Genomic DNA, 15,760 nt, shown 5'->3' on the forward strand with positions numbered 1-15,760 from the left:
GAGAATTGTGTTCTCATGGGCATGTTGTGAGCTCTTGCTTGGAACTTTTAGACAAGGCCTGGGGAATGATGGGAGCTGTAGCCCTACAACTGGAAGGCCATGGGTTACCTGCCCCTGGCCAAAGGGATAGGCGGATCAAAAGCAGGAGAAAAATGCAACCCTATGCAGGGCTCATGCATATGGGATGGGTAAAGGCTGGGGTGCGTGGGGATAGCTTAGGGTGTGTGCGGAGGAATGGGACCTGGTGGCTTCAGCATAGAGGCAGTGGCCTGCCACAGAGGTATAGGCCTTGGCAGGAGTGCAGCAAGGCTGTCCCTAACCCTTATAGGTCTCCTAAGAAGGTTCTGTCTGGGTGAGCTTTCCAAATTAGGATAGGTTGCCTGCTTCACTCCTTCCCAGCACTCATTAGGAGGAAGTGGTATCAATGGGATTCCTCTTCTTCCAGGACCTGTTTGTGTGTCCCATGGGCAGTATGTAGGGGTTAATTTTGAAGTTCATGACGGTCTCCAAAACTCCCACCCCACCCTCAAAAGGAGAGACCAAAAACACAGGCAGCTGTGTTGCCCCATGTCAGCAAAGCACTTCTAGCAGGAGCGGGTCTTTTATAACGCTCTTGGGTCTTTTATTGCACATTCAAGAGCAAGCTACCCTAAAATACTTTGCATATATGTTGTTGCTGGGGAAATTCATTTCCCCCCAGCCCCTCTAAGGATTGCAGCTAACCTCCAAGGGAACAGGGAAGTCTGAGGGGGGTGGCAGATGATGTCAGCATTCCTGCTAATCAAAACGTGGCTCCGTTACGCTGCTGCCCACCTGCCAAACATTTCGGCCCTTTGGACCTGATGACCCCCGAGGCTCCTCCTGCCTCTTGCATTCCAGTAAGTGGTTCAGTGGCGGGCGCAGAGAGCTCAGGAGAGCGTAGCGTACACGCCACACCGGTCCCGCCTCCTGCGCCATCACCACCGCTCCCTCTAATAGCGAACTCTGGCGGCAAGTGCCGATCAGAAACGGGGCCAAAGTGAAAGAGGTCGGGAGGGGGTGTGGGGGTAAGCAAGGTGTACAGAATGAGCAAAGAACTTAAAAAACAAACCAACACACAACTATGCGGGAGTAACTTCCTCCCTACTTGAACAGAGCCCCCAGCGAGGGCAGAACACGTGCAGTACGTAGCCCAGGAAGGTTGAGCGTCAGCCGGAAAAGAGAAAGGCGACCTGGGCAGAGGGGCTGCCGCGGAGTATCCCGGAGGAAGGCTTGGTGCGGTCGTTGCGCGGGCGCGGCCCTGCGAGAAGGCGCGTTTTAACCTCACAACAACCCTGCGAGGTAGGCAGCGCCAGCACGGCGATGAGGCGCGGTGCTTCTCGTAGCGGCGACCGGCAAAGACGCCTCCCTTTGGGGCCGACTCACCCTGCCACTGGCGTCCCCGCCGGTGGGGAAGGGGCGCGCGGACTGGGACACGTTGGGGGGTCGCGGGACGCAACCCCGGCGCGGGAGGCGCGGCTCCCGGCTGGCCCCGCCCGCCGCGCATGCGCCGCGAGCCTGCCCGTCTCCCGGCGGCTTTTCCTCGGCCCCCTCGCGCTCCCCGACCTCTCCCAAATGGCCGAGCAGCGGGCCCGGCCCGCAGCCGCAATCCCGCCTCCGCCCGGGCTCTGTCTCCTCGCCTCATTGGCGAGCCGGGCCGACCTCCAGCGCCGATTGGCTGCCTGCGTGTGTGGCGGAAGCCGGCGGGAGGGAAGGAGGGGCCGCGAGAGGAGGAGGGGAGTGTGGGCGAGGGGCGTAGGGAGCGGCCTGGTCGCGGGAATGTGGAGAGCCGGCATGGCTGCTGGGGAGGACCTGGGGCTGGCGCTCAGGGCGGTCGAGGAGCAGGTGCAGCAGGCGGCGGCCAGGAGGCCCCAGGTGCGCGTGGGGCGCGGCCGGCCCCGGGGGGCGCGCGAGGCGGGGGGCGGCTCGGGCAAGCGGTCTGGAGCCCCCCCTGAGGGGGATTCATGGCTATGTTTTGGGAGAGGAAGGGGAGGCCTGGCCTGGCTTGGGCTGGCCTGTCCATGTATTTCTATTTTATTTCCATTTATTCTATTCTATTCTATTTATTTCACGTACATTTATTTTGTTCTGTGCTATTCATTCCGTGTTATTTCGCATTTGTTTATTTGCATTCGTCTGCCGTGTGCTTTTACGGCTGCGGTCCTTTTGCAATCCTCTCTGCGCGCTTACCTGTAAGTAAATCCCCACTGAACAAATGGGGGGCTTACCTCTGAGGAGGCACGGGACGTGCAGTCCTTCACATCAGCTTTTTCCCTAAGCTGGGGCCCTTCAGCTGTTTTGGATTTCAACTCCCATCAGCCCCAGACCGCAGGGCCAAAGGTCAGGCATGCTGGGAGTTGTTGTCTGAAACATCCGGAGGGCACCAGCTTGGGGGAAAGCTGATGTGTAGGATTGCGCTGTTAGGGTTGTAGCCCGTGTTAGCCCTACTTTGAGTAGACCCATTGAAATGAATGGGACTGAAGTTAGACTAGCATGACCCTTAGTTTGCAAAGCAAGAGTGTAATAACCTCAGGAGCATCTGTTTTAACACTTAAGGCATCACTGAAGCATCCTAATTTCAATGCATTCCTAAGTATGTTTGCTGAGAAATCCCTTTGGGTCTTACTCTGGTGAAAGTAGGAATAGGATTACAGCCAAAGCTGCTGTGATGTTATTGTATTTATTATGAGTAAAAAAGTATATACTACATTTTTAAAATGTAAAATTGTTGTCTGGTTTTGACGTCCAATTTAGGGCTGATTCATGTGTGGATGTGTTATTGCCAATTCTGCTGTAGATGGTAATTTTGCTTGTCTTAAACTGTGCAGGGAATTGTCATAGGCTGTTTATTTTGCATTTCATGGTCATTTAACCCATTTTTTAATCCATTTCTATACATGTTTGTGTATGTATATAATATATATCTGCTGCTAACTGATGATAACATGTCAGGTATCTGAGGAAGTGGACTTTTTAATTCAGGGGTAGGTAACCTGCTGCCCTCCAGATGGTCTGGACTATAACTCCCATTAGTTCCAGCTGGGAAGGCTACGGGAGCTGTAGTCCAGAACATCCGGAAGGCACCAGGTTGCTTACCCTGCCACACTAATTCATGAATGCTTACACTACAATAAATCTGTTAGTCTTTTACCCACAGTAGCTTTTGGCTGTTCTTACATGCGGGTGTACATCACGTGATGTCTCATCACTAAGCAACACAAAGGGGAACATATAAACTCACCTTCATCAAAAAGAATTTAGTTTCAAAAGGAAGCGAGGTATTTCATATCTCCTCACTTTCATCTGTGGTGGCAGTTGATCCGTGATCGTTGTTTTCCATGTGCCTGTTAATTGAGCCATGGGCATGCATATGTGTGAATTCATCCACTTGCCTGCTGACCACTTATTTCTTTGTAAATACAGGGCTTGCCTGCTATACAGCCTCGCCTCGTAGCTGTCAGTAAAACGAAACCTGCAGAAATGGTGATTGAGGCCTACAACCACGGGCAGCGCAGTTTTGGAGAAAACTACGTGAGTGTCCTGCCTTTCCCTGTTCATTCAGACTTCAGGGCCAGAAGGAAGCCTTCCCAGATTCTGCTGGTAGCATCCAGAGAACTGGATGTAATGTGTCAATTAATGTTAAACAGGGATGTGCTTCCTAGAAGCGAATCAAAACACACTCACAAACTAGGTTCACAAAGGAACTGACAAACACCTTGGGCCCTTGTCACCTTGGAGAATTGTGGCATGGGTGGTGATTGAAAGTGGCTTCAGTTGTTGAGATAGAGGTTTGCTAGACTAACATATCAAAAAGAGAGGGATGCTTTTTTTTTCTACAAAAGGTGAGAGAAGTAATTTCTGCTGAGAAGTAGAAGATTCAAGATAAAAAGGGTTCCCGCTCACTTTGTCCCTCCTTGGGCTCACTCCCTTCCTATGAGTCACATACTTGCAGAACATAAGAAGAGCACTGCTGGATCACACTACCGGTCTATGTAGTCCAGCATCTGGTTTCCCAAAGTAGCCAACCAGATGCCTCTAAGAAGCTCACAAGCAGGACATGAGGGCAATTTCCCATTCCATTGTTCTTTCCTAGCATGTGAAAGTAGCACATGGCCGTCATGACTTGTAGCCATTGATAGCTTTCTACATGAATTTGTCTAATCCCCTTTTAACACCAGCTAAATTGGTGGCCATCATTACATCTTGTGGCAATAAAATACACATGTCAGCTGTGTGGGAGAAAATACTTATTCTTGGCTGTCCTGAATCTCCCACCAGTCAACCTCATTGGATGACCCTGGGCTCTAGTATTATGAGAGAGGGAGAAAATGTTTTTATCTACTTTCTCTGTACCGTGTATAGTTTTATAAATCTTGATCATCCCCTCCTCACCCTTAGTTGCCTTTTTTTTCTGAACTAAAAATCCCCTAATGTAACTTTTCCTCATGGGGCAGTTGCTCCCACCCCTTGATAATTTTGGTTGCCCCTTTCTGCACGTATTCCAGCTTTTCAATATCTGTCTTGAGAGACGACAACCAGAACTATATAAAATATGCACACTGTGCTTGCACTGTAGATTTGTGTAAATCAGTAATAGGCTACATGATGCCTGTGGGCACCAGTGCATCCTTGGATACCTTTCTTGGCACCTGCCAAGGTGCCCTACCTTCTCACCATTGTTGTTTTTTTTTTTTTAATTGATACATCTTATTATTGGAAGCTGAGATTGATGTCAAATAGGTTTCTGTAGGTGCAGAAAACGGTGAGTGTAAAGGAATTGTGCAGTGTGTTGGGGCTTGGATCCCACCTCTGCTTTGTTACACAGATTTTGGGGCAGTTTACTTGTCCTTTAATGGAAGCAGTGACAGATTTTACTTTCTTGGGCTCCAAGATCACCGCAGACGGTGACTGTAGCCATGAAATTAAAAGACGCTTTCTCCTTGGGAGGAAAGCTATGGCCAACCTAGACAGCATAGTAAGAGCAGAGACATCACCTTGCCGACAAAGGTCCGTCTAATCAAAGCTATGGTTTTCCCAGTAGTAATGTATGGCTGTGAGAGCTGGACTATAAGGAAGGCTGAGCGCCGAAGAATTGATGCTTTCGAACTGTGGTGCTGGAGAAGACTCGTACGAGTCCCCTGGACTGCAAGGAGGTCAAATCAGTCCATCCTAAAGGAAATCAACCCTGAGTGCTCATTGGAAGGACAGATAATGAAGCTGAAGCTCCAATATTTTGGCCACCTAATGCGAAGAGAAAACTCCCTGGAAAAGACCTTGATGCTGGGAAAGACTGAAGGCAAAAGGAGAAGGGGACGGCAGAGGATGAGATGGCTAGATAGCATCACGGATGCAATGAATATGAACTTGAGCACGCTCCGGGAGAGAGCGCAGGACAGGAAGGCCTGGCGTGCTATGGTCCATGGGGTCACGAAGAGTCGGACACGACTGAACGACTGAACAACAACAACAACTTGTCCTTTGCCATGCTTCCCATGGCAACCATTTTGTGGTGGTGCCCAGGACAGTCACAAATTGCCAAATGTCCCCATGGCCCAAAAAGGTTGCCCACCCCCTAGTGTAAAAGCATTACGATATTGTCAATTTTAGTATTGCTTTCTTACCCAACTATTGAACTGTCCCTAGCTTGGAATTTGTCTCTATCATAACTGCCGCACACTATCTTGAAGTTTACATTCAGCTATTCCCCACATCCCCAATATCTCCTTCCATGTCAATCACTGCCAGGTCAGACCCAATCAGTGTATATGTGAAATTAGGAATTTATGCTCCAGCGTGCATTTTTTTACCCTAACCTCATTGACATGCATTTACCATTTTGTTGCCCATTCTCCAGTTTGGAGAGATCCTTCTTGAGCTCTTTGCACTCGGTTTTGGTTGTTACCGCCCTAACAGTACAATCCTATACATATCTACACAGATGTAAATCCCATGGAGTTCAGTGGGGCTTGCTCCCCGGTAAGTGGGTGTAGGATGGCAGCCTAAATGATTTGGTACTGTCTGCAAGCTTGGCCACCTTGCTGCTTACTTCTAAATCCAGATCATTTATGAACAAGTTAAAACAGTGATCTCTTGAGATGTGACCAGAACTGAACACAATGTTGTACACAGTTTTTCAAGCTTTGCTTTCCCTCTTCCCCTTCCTCCTGTAGTTGGCTTCCAAACCCTGTACGTTGTTGTTCTTGTTCAGTCGTTCAGTCGTGTCCGACTCTTCGTGACCCCATGGACCATAGCACGCCAGGCCTTCCTGTCCTGCGCTCCCGGAGTGTGCTCAAGTCCATATTCATTGCATCGGTGATGCTATCTAGCCATCTCATCCTCTGCCATCCCCTTCTCCTTTTGCCTTCCATCTTTCCCAGCATCAGGGTCTTTTCCAGGGAGTTTTCTCTTCATATTAGGTGGCCAAAATATTTGAGCTTCAGCTTCAGTATCTGTCCTTCCAGTGAGCAGTCAGGGTTGATTTCCTTTAGGATGGACTGATTTGACCTCCTTGCAGTCCAGGGGACTCGTAAGAGTCTTCTCCAGCACCACAGTTCAAAACCCTGTATATTAAACACTGTATATTAGGCCCTAAATGCCGCTGAGCATCTCTGTATGTGATCACTTCTTTTGTGATTTCAGGGTTTCCTCTCAGCCCGGATGTCCCCTTCTGGTACTGTTCATAGTTGTTGATGCAGCCCAGAATGGCCTGCTGTCTGCAATATAGTCTGAGACACTGCCTTACTATGTTTGGCATTCATGCTTGGCACATTCCACAGTTAAGATTTGTGATGTCTAAAACAGAGGACATTAATCGTTGCCCATAGGATTGCGATGCTCGATAGTATATGGTGGTACTCTAAATAAAGATCTGCCAGTTGCTCTGAGATTGTTGTCTGCCCCTTATTTTTCAGTCTCGTGGACTGAACATGTGTATACCCCATCCATCATGCATAGCAGCAATGTGCAATCTGATTTCAAGAAGGCCGGAAAGGCTGTGATGGCAGTAGAGATGGGTCTGGATCCAGCCTCATTCCCATGCATGTGAGAATTCTTATGTTACAGGTGGATTGGAGGTCCTTAAAATGTGGACTGGAGATCCAGCTCTGAGCTTTGGTTTATCATTTGCCCATTGCTGCAAAGCATTAATGCTAGATGGTGGCTGGTTAATTTGACTTGTCTAGTCCTAATAAGTGAGCAGGGGTGAATAGCGGAGAGTGCCAGACTTCTGTGGGATACATAGGGACAACGGTGGTGGTAAGCAATTTTTTGGATAATAACTATGGGAGTAGTTGGCAACTCAGTGCATGACTTTGTGCTTAAGAGTAGTGTCTGTTAGCACTTGGACAAGAAGACATTGCTTCTCCTGTACCATGCACCTCATACATCTGTTTTGCTTTATGTTGACTGGCATAATTGGAACTCATTGTCTTATATTCAGTCCATAAGTCATGATGGTACTCAGATAGGAGACAAAAGAGACGTGAGCAAATCTTAATGTTTTAATTTCTTGTAGGTCCAGGAATTACTAGAAAAGGCATCAGAGTCCAGGGTAAGTATATTGCATGTGTGTGTTTAAAATAAAACCCCCAGTTTATCCAGATGGTCATTCAGTACAAGCTTGTTGCAGAAAGTTGGCTAGTAATTTCCTATGCAGAGTAGGATCTTGCTGGCCACATTTTAACAACCATGTAACTCTTTTTGTATAAATGGGAGGTAATCTTGAACAAGATGGCCCTTGAAGAGCCCCAGCAATTTGAAATATTTTTCCAGTCCTGTCTTGGGCTTAGTTGTGATATCTATTCCAGCAGAGGAGAGGGGCCATTGCTCAGTGGTAGAGCACATGCTTTGCATGCAGAAGGTCCCAGATTTAATCCCTGGCTTCATCTGGTAGGACTAGGGAAGAATCCTGCCTGAAACCCTGGAGAGCAGCTGCCAGTCAGTGTTGACAATACTGGGCTCAATGATTTGACTCAGTATAATGTTCCTAGGTTCCTAATACTGGCAGCCATCAGAATTAATTGTATATACATACACATAGAATCATAGGGTTAGAAGGGGCCTACAAGACCATTGAGTCCATGAGGAGCCTTGGATGAGTTTTGTATCTTTGTTCTTGGATGAGAATAATCTGTGTTTCTTTTCAACCCAGTGGGTTGGATCCAGACTTAGTCATACTTAGAGTAGACCAATCAAAATCGAGAAGATGTTAAGTTTGTCATGATCAACTTCAGTCTCATTGATTTCAATGGGTCTACTCTAAGTATGATTAAGGGTGCAATCCTGTGCATGTTTAGACAGGAAAAAGTTCTATGACTTCCAGCATTTCCGAGCCAGCATGGCTAGCTATCAAATGCTAGGAGCTGTAGGATTTTTTTTCTTTCTAAACATGTGTAGGATTGTGCCATAGGCTTGGATCCAACTCAGTTTTTTGTATTGTAATCCACTTTGTGCAGACTTTTCACCTTGAAAATTGTGTTATATATAAGTAGCTGAATAAATGTAAAAAGCATCTTTCAGTTGCAAATGTATGGGTAGCATAAATGCATTTCAAAACTGGTTCATTCTTTGCCACCGTCCTCAGATTCTGTCGTCTTGTCCAGAGATTAAATGGCATTTCATTGGCCATTTGCAGAAAAACAACGTCAACAAACTGCTTGGTAATTATAACTTTTTTGGTGCTGATCGGTAGTGGGAGTGGGGGCATGATAAGCTCTTTATGGGAGGGAAGGGCTGTTGCAATACATTCATTTTAATTAATGCGCAACTGCTCTTGCTCTGACTCAGGCAGGTTCTATTTTTGGAATGCAGTTGAATTGCACAATGCAAAACACAGGAAAGCAATGTTTCCTTCAAAACTTGAAATTAGGGGTAGATGGATTGAATTTTCTCAGGGCTGAGGGCAACTTTGAAAATAAGACCACAGAAGTTACTAGTTCTCAATTTCACTAGCCTGTTAAGATTTTTTTACTTTTAATTCTAATGCCCTTCATCCTTGCATATTCTAGGGTAGTGTATACAGTAAAAACAATGCAGTACAATACATTGGCTTAAAGAGACTAGTAGCCTGCATTGACATGCTGGCTGCAGTACAAGGTAAGCCCCTTCTCTGCAGCAAGCACAGAAACAAAGTGAACTCCCTCCTCCCAGCATTGAATTTCATGTACTCGCCTACATGGAATTCCTTCTCGCCTGTGGCTACCAGGCAAGTTGTTAAATAAAAAGCTGGCTGAGGGTTGAGACCCTTTGCCCTTGGTGAATGTGGGCTTGGGCTGTATTGCACTGTAATAAAATAAATAAATAAAATTTATTTATTTATTTTACAAAATGTATACACCATTCTGTATCTAAAAAGATTCCCGAGTCTTGAAGTGTAAGGGAAAAAAACTAGCAAAATACAAAAGAATAAAAAATATTTAAAATCAAGTTATACCAATAAAAGCAGGAGAATTATGGCTGGTCATTCTGGAAAAGCTTGTTTAAATACAAATGTCTCTAGCTGAAAACACTGAAATCAAAGCAATGTTGGTGCCTGCCTGACATCAGCTATATGTCAATTACATCAAATTCTAAAAATGAAACTTATTTCACAACCACAGCCATTCCATTAGATTTAACCTAAGTTTTAATCAACAGTTAGCTATATTTGCATCCTGTTGGTTTGTAATTTCACACAACTCTTAATGAACTCGAAGGCAAATGTGTTCATTTTCTGTTGTTTCCTATGCGTCTGGTAATTTCTGTCCTTTGGCTCATATACTTACGAGTCAGTTTGCATGATCAGGCAAAAGACAACTTCATTCAGAATATAAAATTCTATTTAGTGCTGAGAAAGAACACAGACATATAGTTGTTGTGTTTGGAAGTGGCCAGAGATGAATTCCTGCATTCCAGGAAATATACCAAGATCAGGTCGAACCTGGCTGCACTACAGTCTCTCTGATTTGCATTCAAAAAAGATTTGCTCCTCATGGCGATCGCTGAGGTAGTGGGCATCCTTCGGTCCTTCCTGTGGCTAGGCCAGGTGTGCTAGTATTGTGTGGAACTGACGTTTGCTAAGATATGTCTATATATGTTTATTTATTCATTTAGGGGTACCTAACCTCTTTATGCTAGAAACAGTGGATTCCATAAAACTGGCAGACCGAGTGAATGCTTCTTGGCAGAAGAAAGGCTCTTTGGAGAAGCTAAAGATTATGGTGCAAGTGAATACAAGTGGCGAAGACAGTAAGTAGACTAGATTCAGCCTTATTTTAAAGCAAGTATGAGGGACTTATTTCAACCCGAGGGTCAAATTCCATTTCAAATAAGTTCTTGGGGGCTGCATTCCAGTCGTGGGCAGGGCCAAAATGCTAGCATATTTTAGCTTAGAGCTCTTCTTCCCGGTAACTAAGCCTTAGGAGAGGCATTCCAACCATTTAAAATGGGGGGAGAAAATCTGCACAAAAGCCGGGAAAACACCAATCAATCAGTGGTTGGGGGAAAGGAGTGGGGGCCAGGGAAAGTGGATGTGGCCTTCTGGGGAACCCCAGAGGACCAGATTGGGACCCCAGGCAGTGTCAGGAATGAGTCTGAGCGTGTGGAGAAATCTGGCAGCTCAGAGTTGGAATCAGAATGGGAACAGCAAGAACAGAGGGAGGCACCCTCCCTAGTGAACTCAGATACAGCAAGACTTTCTTCTCAAGACCTTGACACATAGATGGCCCAGCCTGAACGGCTCCCCCATTCCTCCACCATGAGAACCCAGGTTTCGGAAGAGGAGGGTGAGGGAGGTGACTTGAGGGATGCTAGGGTCCGTCGCAGAGCGCAGCGGGAAAAGTTAGGGGCAGGGTTCATTTGGCCCCTGGGCCTGAGGTTAGGCACCCTCATTTTAAAGAGCAGAGTCCTGTTTGCATGACTCCTATGCATTGTGCACCTTGCGACATCTGTACATTTGGCAGGATGTCTGTGAAAGGAAGCTTGTATGCGTGCATAGACTCTTAAAGTGAATGGGGTCCTCGATCACGTGGAGATCTTGCACACCTACAGCTGTAGCTGTTAGTACAAAAGAAATAGATATTCACTGAGGGCATGACCCCCTGCCACATTGGGTAATTTCAGAATTCTGGGGCTTAACTCATCAGGTGTTTTACTGGGGAAGGCCAAGTAGTCCAAATCTACTCCTCTGTGTTGCTTTGTTAGAACTTTTATTAGTTGAAGGCATGTTGGGGTAGGGCTGAATTTCGAGGCAGTTGGGATTCTTTCTGATAACGGTGCCTTGTCTATTGAGAGCCATTGCGATGAAGTGGCTAAATCAGCCCCTGGCAACCTGGAGCCCTGAAGATGTGTTGGTGACAGTTCCCATCATCCCCATCCATCTGGGAGGCTCTGCTTCAAATCCTCACTCCACCACAAAGCTTGTTAAGTGACCTTGGGACGATCATTCTCTTTCAGCCTAACCTACCATACAGGATTGTTATGAGGGGATTCACTATGCATTCCATTTGGAGCTCCTTGGAGGAAGGATAACAATGTAATAAATAAATACAATCTTTCCTTTTTTTAAGGTAAGCATGGGCTACCACCTGGAGAAACGGTGGCGACAGTGGCGCATCTCCTCCAGAAATGCCCCAGCCTGGAATTTGTGGGCTTGATGACAATTGGCAGCTTTGGGCATGACCTTAGCAAGGGGCCCAATCCTGACTTCCAGGTATGCCTGATCTTGGGGGTGGGGGGGATACTCATCAAGCAGGCATGGCTTTCAAGGGAAGAAGAGGGCAGAGTTCAGCTGCGTTCTCTCTTCCTTCCCCCTCCAGATGTTGCTGTCCTTGCGTCAGGAGCTGTGCGACAAGCTCAACATCCCCCTTGAGAAAGTGGAGCTGAGCATGGGCATGTCTACAGACTTCCAGCATGCAGTAAGTCTGGGATCTCTTTGGCCATTGCTTGCGGTGGAGCCTCTGCCTTTTCACTTCCTTTTGCCCTCCAGTCTCTAGCCCTGTGAGTGAGTGAGCAACCAAGCTCATGCTGGAATGTTTGGGTAAACCTTGGCTTTCCCTTTTTTACAACTCCCCTTCTCCTCATAGCCTCTCTCCTTTTCTTTGGTGTGCTATTTTGACTACATTTCTCCTTTGGTATGCTTCTTTCATTGGCTTCAGTTTTCTTATCAGATCCAGTTTCCACTGCTACCTTTTCTTTTAAATCTCTTTTCCCTTCTTTCTACTTTATCTACCTTTTCATCATCTCCGCTCTGTCTATACCTTCCTCCTGGCTAAGCCTTGAATTGCTTCCTCTGTTTCACACTTCCTGGCTCTTTCTGTCTCGCTGCACCGTCCTCTGGAACAGGGCCAGCATCAAGGGTAGGCATGTTTGGGCACCTGCCAAGGGCCCACACCCCAGCCAGGGCCCACTGACAACAGCCCCCTGGACTTGCTCCTCTTCTTCTTTATTGCAAGTTGCTTGTTCACCTGCCTTTTGCTCTGGCCCAGACAGTGGTGGTGGTGAGAAGGAGGAGCAGCAGATGCCACGGCCTACTTGCTTACTGGCTCTCTGCCTGTCAAGCTAGCAAATGGTAGAAACAGTGAGGAGTTTCTGGGGAGCAGGAGCAGCTGGTAACAAAGGCGGTGAGAAGGACGACTCACTTATTTTACTTGGGGCCCCACTGATGGTGTCTTGCCCAAGGGCCCTCCAAAATCCAGAGCCAGCATTGGCTTTGCCCTTCTGAAACTCGGCCACCAACAAAGAAAACCTGTTCTTTTAACACAAAGAGGCGCAATCCATGGAAGGCAAGAGTGGTTGTGTGTTTTGAAGCTCAAAAACATGGACCCAGCACTGCTTCCATCCTAGGTGGGACACAGAGAAGGGCCTCTCCACCTGATCTTAGGGAATGTGCAGGTTAGTAAGGGAGCAGGCAGTCTCTCAGGTATCCTGAACCCAAGCCATTTAGGGCTTCAAAGGTGATCCCCTATATTTTGAATTGTGCTGTAGCAGCAGGAAAGCTTTTAAGCTGCATCCCTCGTAAAACCTGGCAATGGTATGGGGTTTTCAAAACGTCACCAGGGTGGGGGCCCGCTGAAGGTGTCTTGCCCAAGGGCCCTCCAAAACCTGGAGCTAGCGCTGCTCTGGAACGTTTTGTACCCACGGTCTTTCTCCTGCTTTTTCTTCTGCACAGATTGAAGTTGGATCCACAAACATTCGAATTGGGAGCACGATCTTCGGAGAGCGTGATTACTCCAACAAGCCTTCGAGTGACAAAGCCCCAAGGGAGATCAAAGGCAAACTGGAGAACTTGGCATTGCAGGAGCACTAACTGAAAAAGCCCAAGGGCTTCCCTCATCTGGGGCGATCTATTCTGATAGACCTTACTATGCACCTGACTTTCCCTTTGTGCTGACAGCTCTGGGGGGGGCACTATCAGGTAATCAGAGGGCGTCGCAGGCACTTCGTCACCTGTAACTTTATTATTGTATGTCCATAGAGATTGACTTTCTTAAACCAGCAAATGAACACCTGTGCTCGACAAGTGACTTTTGGTACCTTAGCTACAATGACTTTAGATAGCTAAAGTGGATAACCAGCTGACTTCAGCCCTATTAGGTCTGGGGATGAAACATTTCCAGCAGTGATCATTGCACATTTCTAACCAGAGACATGTTTTCTTTTTAATTGTCGTATTTCCCACCCACTCCTCCTCCCAAGGTGGAAAACCCTTGGCCGTTCTTTGTTGTTCATCCCCCTTGAAATGCTTTATGGGTAAACTCCTGTGCCGAGTGTAGACAGAAGCATCCATGCAGAGATCTTAATGACACTAAAGAACACCCGCTCAGCGTTGAGTGGCTTGATGAGTGGTCACAGAGGAAAGATAGGTAAGGATCTCCTTGCAACAGTTGGCTAATGGCGATCTTTTGTACCACAGATTTGGAAGATTTTTTTAGGTTGAAGTCATCTTCTTAAAGACTGGTGTCACCAGTGCTGATCACCGGCCAGCTACATATCACTTTCTGTTTTGCTCTCTAAACGTCCCTTTCCCCCTGCCCTTGGGTAAATTGATGGTTGGAGTAGTTCTGCCACTGACTTGCTGCGTGATCTTGGCCGAGTCACTTAACCATACTGTGCCTGCGCCCCCTATTTTGAGATACGGGGCTGACCTACCTCACGTGGCAAACGGAGAGGCTGCCATGCATGGAAAATTTCCTTGGGACACCTCCACCCCACCCCCAGCAGAAAGGCACTGCGGAGTAAAGCAGTCTTAGACAGAAAGTCAAGCGAAATCTAGCAGCCGACAAGGGTTTGCACATTTGTCTGCGTGTGAGCGTGCGTGTGCGCGCGCGCAAGAGAGAGAGATGGGGCAGGCAGCCAGAGTGGTGAGTCTTCAAGTAGCACGTATGCAAAAGAATTGTTACCCCAGGCAACTAGTGAACCCCCAAGTTTTCATGCAAAGCATAGTCATCCCAGATGTTGGGTCCGAAGCGGTAGAATGTAACAATGTGTTGTATCCCCACTGTACATACTTCTCCAGCTTCTTTAAAGAAAGAAAACCTCGTTAAAACAGCCATGACTCTGGCTTCATGAAAATCTCATCCAAATATTCATCCTTCCTCAGCAGCACTCCCAATCAGTGAAAATGTTTACAGTGGAATCTGTTTTGTAACTCACATGTTGACAATCTACTTCAAGGCCCAGCCTGCTGCTATAAATGACTTTAGTCCGTGGTAGAAATACCCTTCATTTGTGGGGGGGCCCATCATTTTCCCCCATAGCTTCCTGCGTGGTTTGTCTTTAGGTTAATCCAGTAGTGTGTCTTTCGGTTAATCATTGGAGAAGGAGCATAGGTCAGTGGTGCAGAACACATACTTGGCCCACGGAAGGTCCCAAGTTCAATCCCTGGCATCTCAAAGGATTGGGTTGATGGTTATGAGAACGACCTCTTGTTAAGTCCCTGGAGAGCCACTGCTGGTCATAGATGGATAAATAGCCCGATGTGGTATAAGGCAACTTCCTGTGTTCCTAGCTTTGGGAGTCACCTGGTTTTTTGTACCCTGGACACAACTCTAGATGTAATTGCACAGAACAGAACATCCACTATGCTAGTGTCCCGCTACATAGGTGCAATGCTAAATGCAGTCTAGCCTTACTGACCCTTCCCTGAGCTCCACAGTGCAGTGTTCTCATTGTGTATTAAGAGTAAAACCAGTTGTGGATCAAAATGCTGTACCATCTGTGCCATTTACTAAGCTATTAAAGATGTTATTTTTTTCCCCCTGATCCTGGTGTTGTAGATGGAAAGTAAAGAACAGAAGCTGTGGGTCTGTGCTCAGCTGCTTGCTATTTTATTACTGTATCCAGGCGCACCAGAAGCTCTTGTTCTGGAGGGCTTGCGGGTGTCCAGCGCAAAACGTGGAGCCATACTAAAGCGGTCATGTTGGACCACCCTATTTGATCTCAAGGCTGCTTTTGCACTCGGAAGATCCAAGAGCAAGCCCCGTGGCGGGACGTAGCAGGCTTGACACCAGGAATGTGGGTGGGCAAGCGGGTGGCAATGGTGAGGGGGCCCAGGTGGCCAGCAGCAGGCCAAGCTGATTGGCTTGCGTGCAATGAAAATCTTTGGAAGGGTACTATGATGTCAGTAGTCGGGAGTGTGTTACGTGGTGGATGCATCTTGGAGAAAGCAATTGAGTTGAGTGGATGCGTTGGGTCGATGTCGAATAGCTTCCCTGTCTTCTGTGCAGCTGGAAGGGAAAGCTGTGTGTATGAAGCTAAAGGCGTCTAT

At 47.2% G+C, this 15,760-nt stretch overlaps 1 protein-coding gene across 2 annotated transcripts; it reads left to right on the forward strand.

The window, feature by feature from the left end:
• Nucleotides 1–902: 902 nt before the first annotated feature.
• PLPBP (pyridoxal phosphate binding protein) lies at nucleotides 903–15,306 on the forward strand. Of its 2 annotated transcripts, none has more exons than XM_084803901.1 (8): nucleotides 903–1,320; nucleotides 3,442–3,549; nucleotides 7,532–7,567; nucleotides 8,600–8,675; nucleotides 10,108–10,242; nucleotides 11,562–11,704; nucleotides 11,811–11,909; nucleotides 13,163–15,289. In XM_084803901.1, exons 2-8 carry the CDS (start codon nucleotides 3,499–3,501, stop codon nucleotides 13,298–13,300), a joined length of 678 nt encoding a protein of 225 aa, XP_084660027.1. In that variant the 5' UTR covers nucleotides 903–1,320; nucleotides 3,442–3,498; the 3' UTR covers nucleotides 13,301–15,289. The 2 variants fall into 2 exon arrangements, with proteins under 2 accessions (XP_084660027.1, XP_084660025.1); XM_084803899.1 differs by lacking the exon at nucleotides 903–1,320 and adding an exon at nucleotides 1,726–1,893 and having other exon boundaries at nucleotides 13,163–15,306.
• The last annotated feature ends 454 nt before the right edge of the window (nucleotides 15,307–15,760 follow it).

Source organism: Heloderma suspectum, chromosome 6, assembly GCF_057233095.1.
Source record: "Heloderma suspectum isolate Gila_16-S chromosome 6, 16-S_ref, whole genome shotgun sequence".
Taxonomy (NCBI): Eukaryota; Metazoa; Chordata; class Lepidosauria; order Squamata; family Helodermatidae; genus Heloderma; species Heloderma suspectum.

Bases quoted from the DNA above. Each gene is read 5' to 3' on its own strand.
- PLPBP (XM_084803899.1), top strand. From the start codon at position 1,798: ATGTGGAGAGCCGGCATGGCTGCTGGGGAGGACCTGGGGCTGGCGCTC. The intron at 8,676-10,107 runs GTAATTATAACT...TTATTCATTTAG, and splicing joins CAACGTCAACAAACTGCTTG to GGGTACCTAACCTCTTTATG. The intron at 10,243-11,561 runs GTAAGTAGACTA...CCTTTTTTTAAG, and splicing joins GAATACAAGTGGCGAAGACA to GTAAGCATGGGCTACCACCT.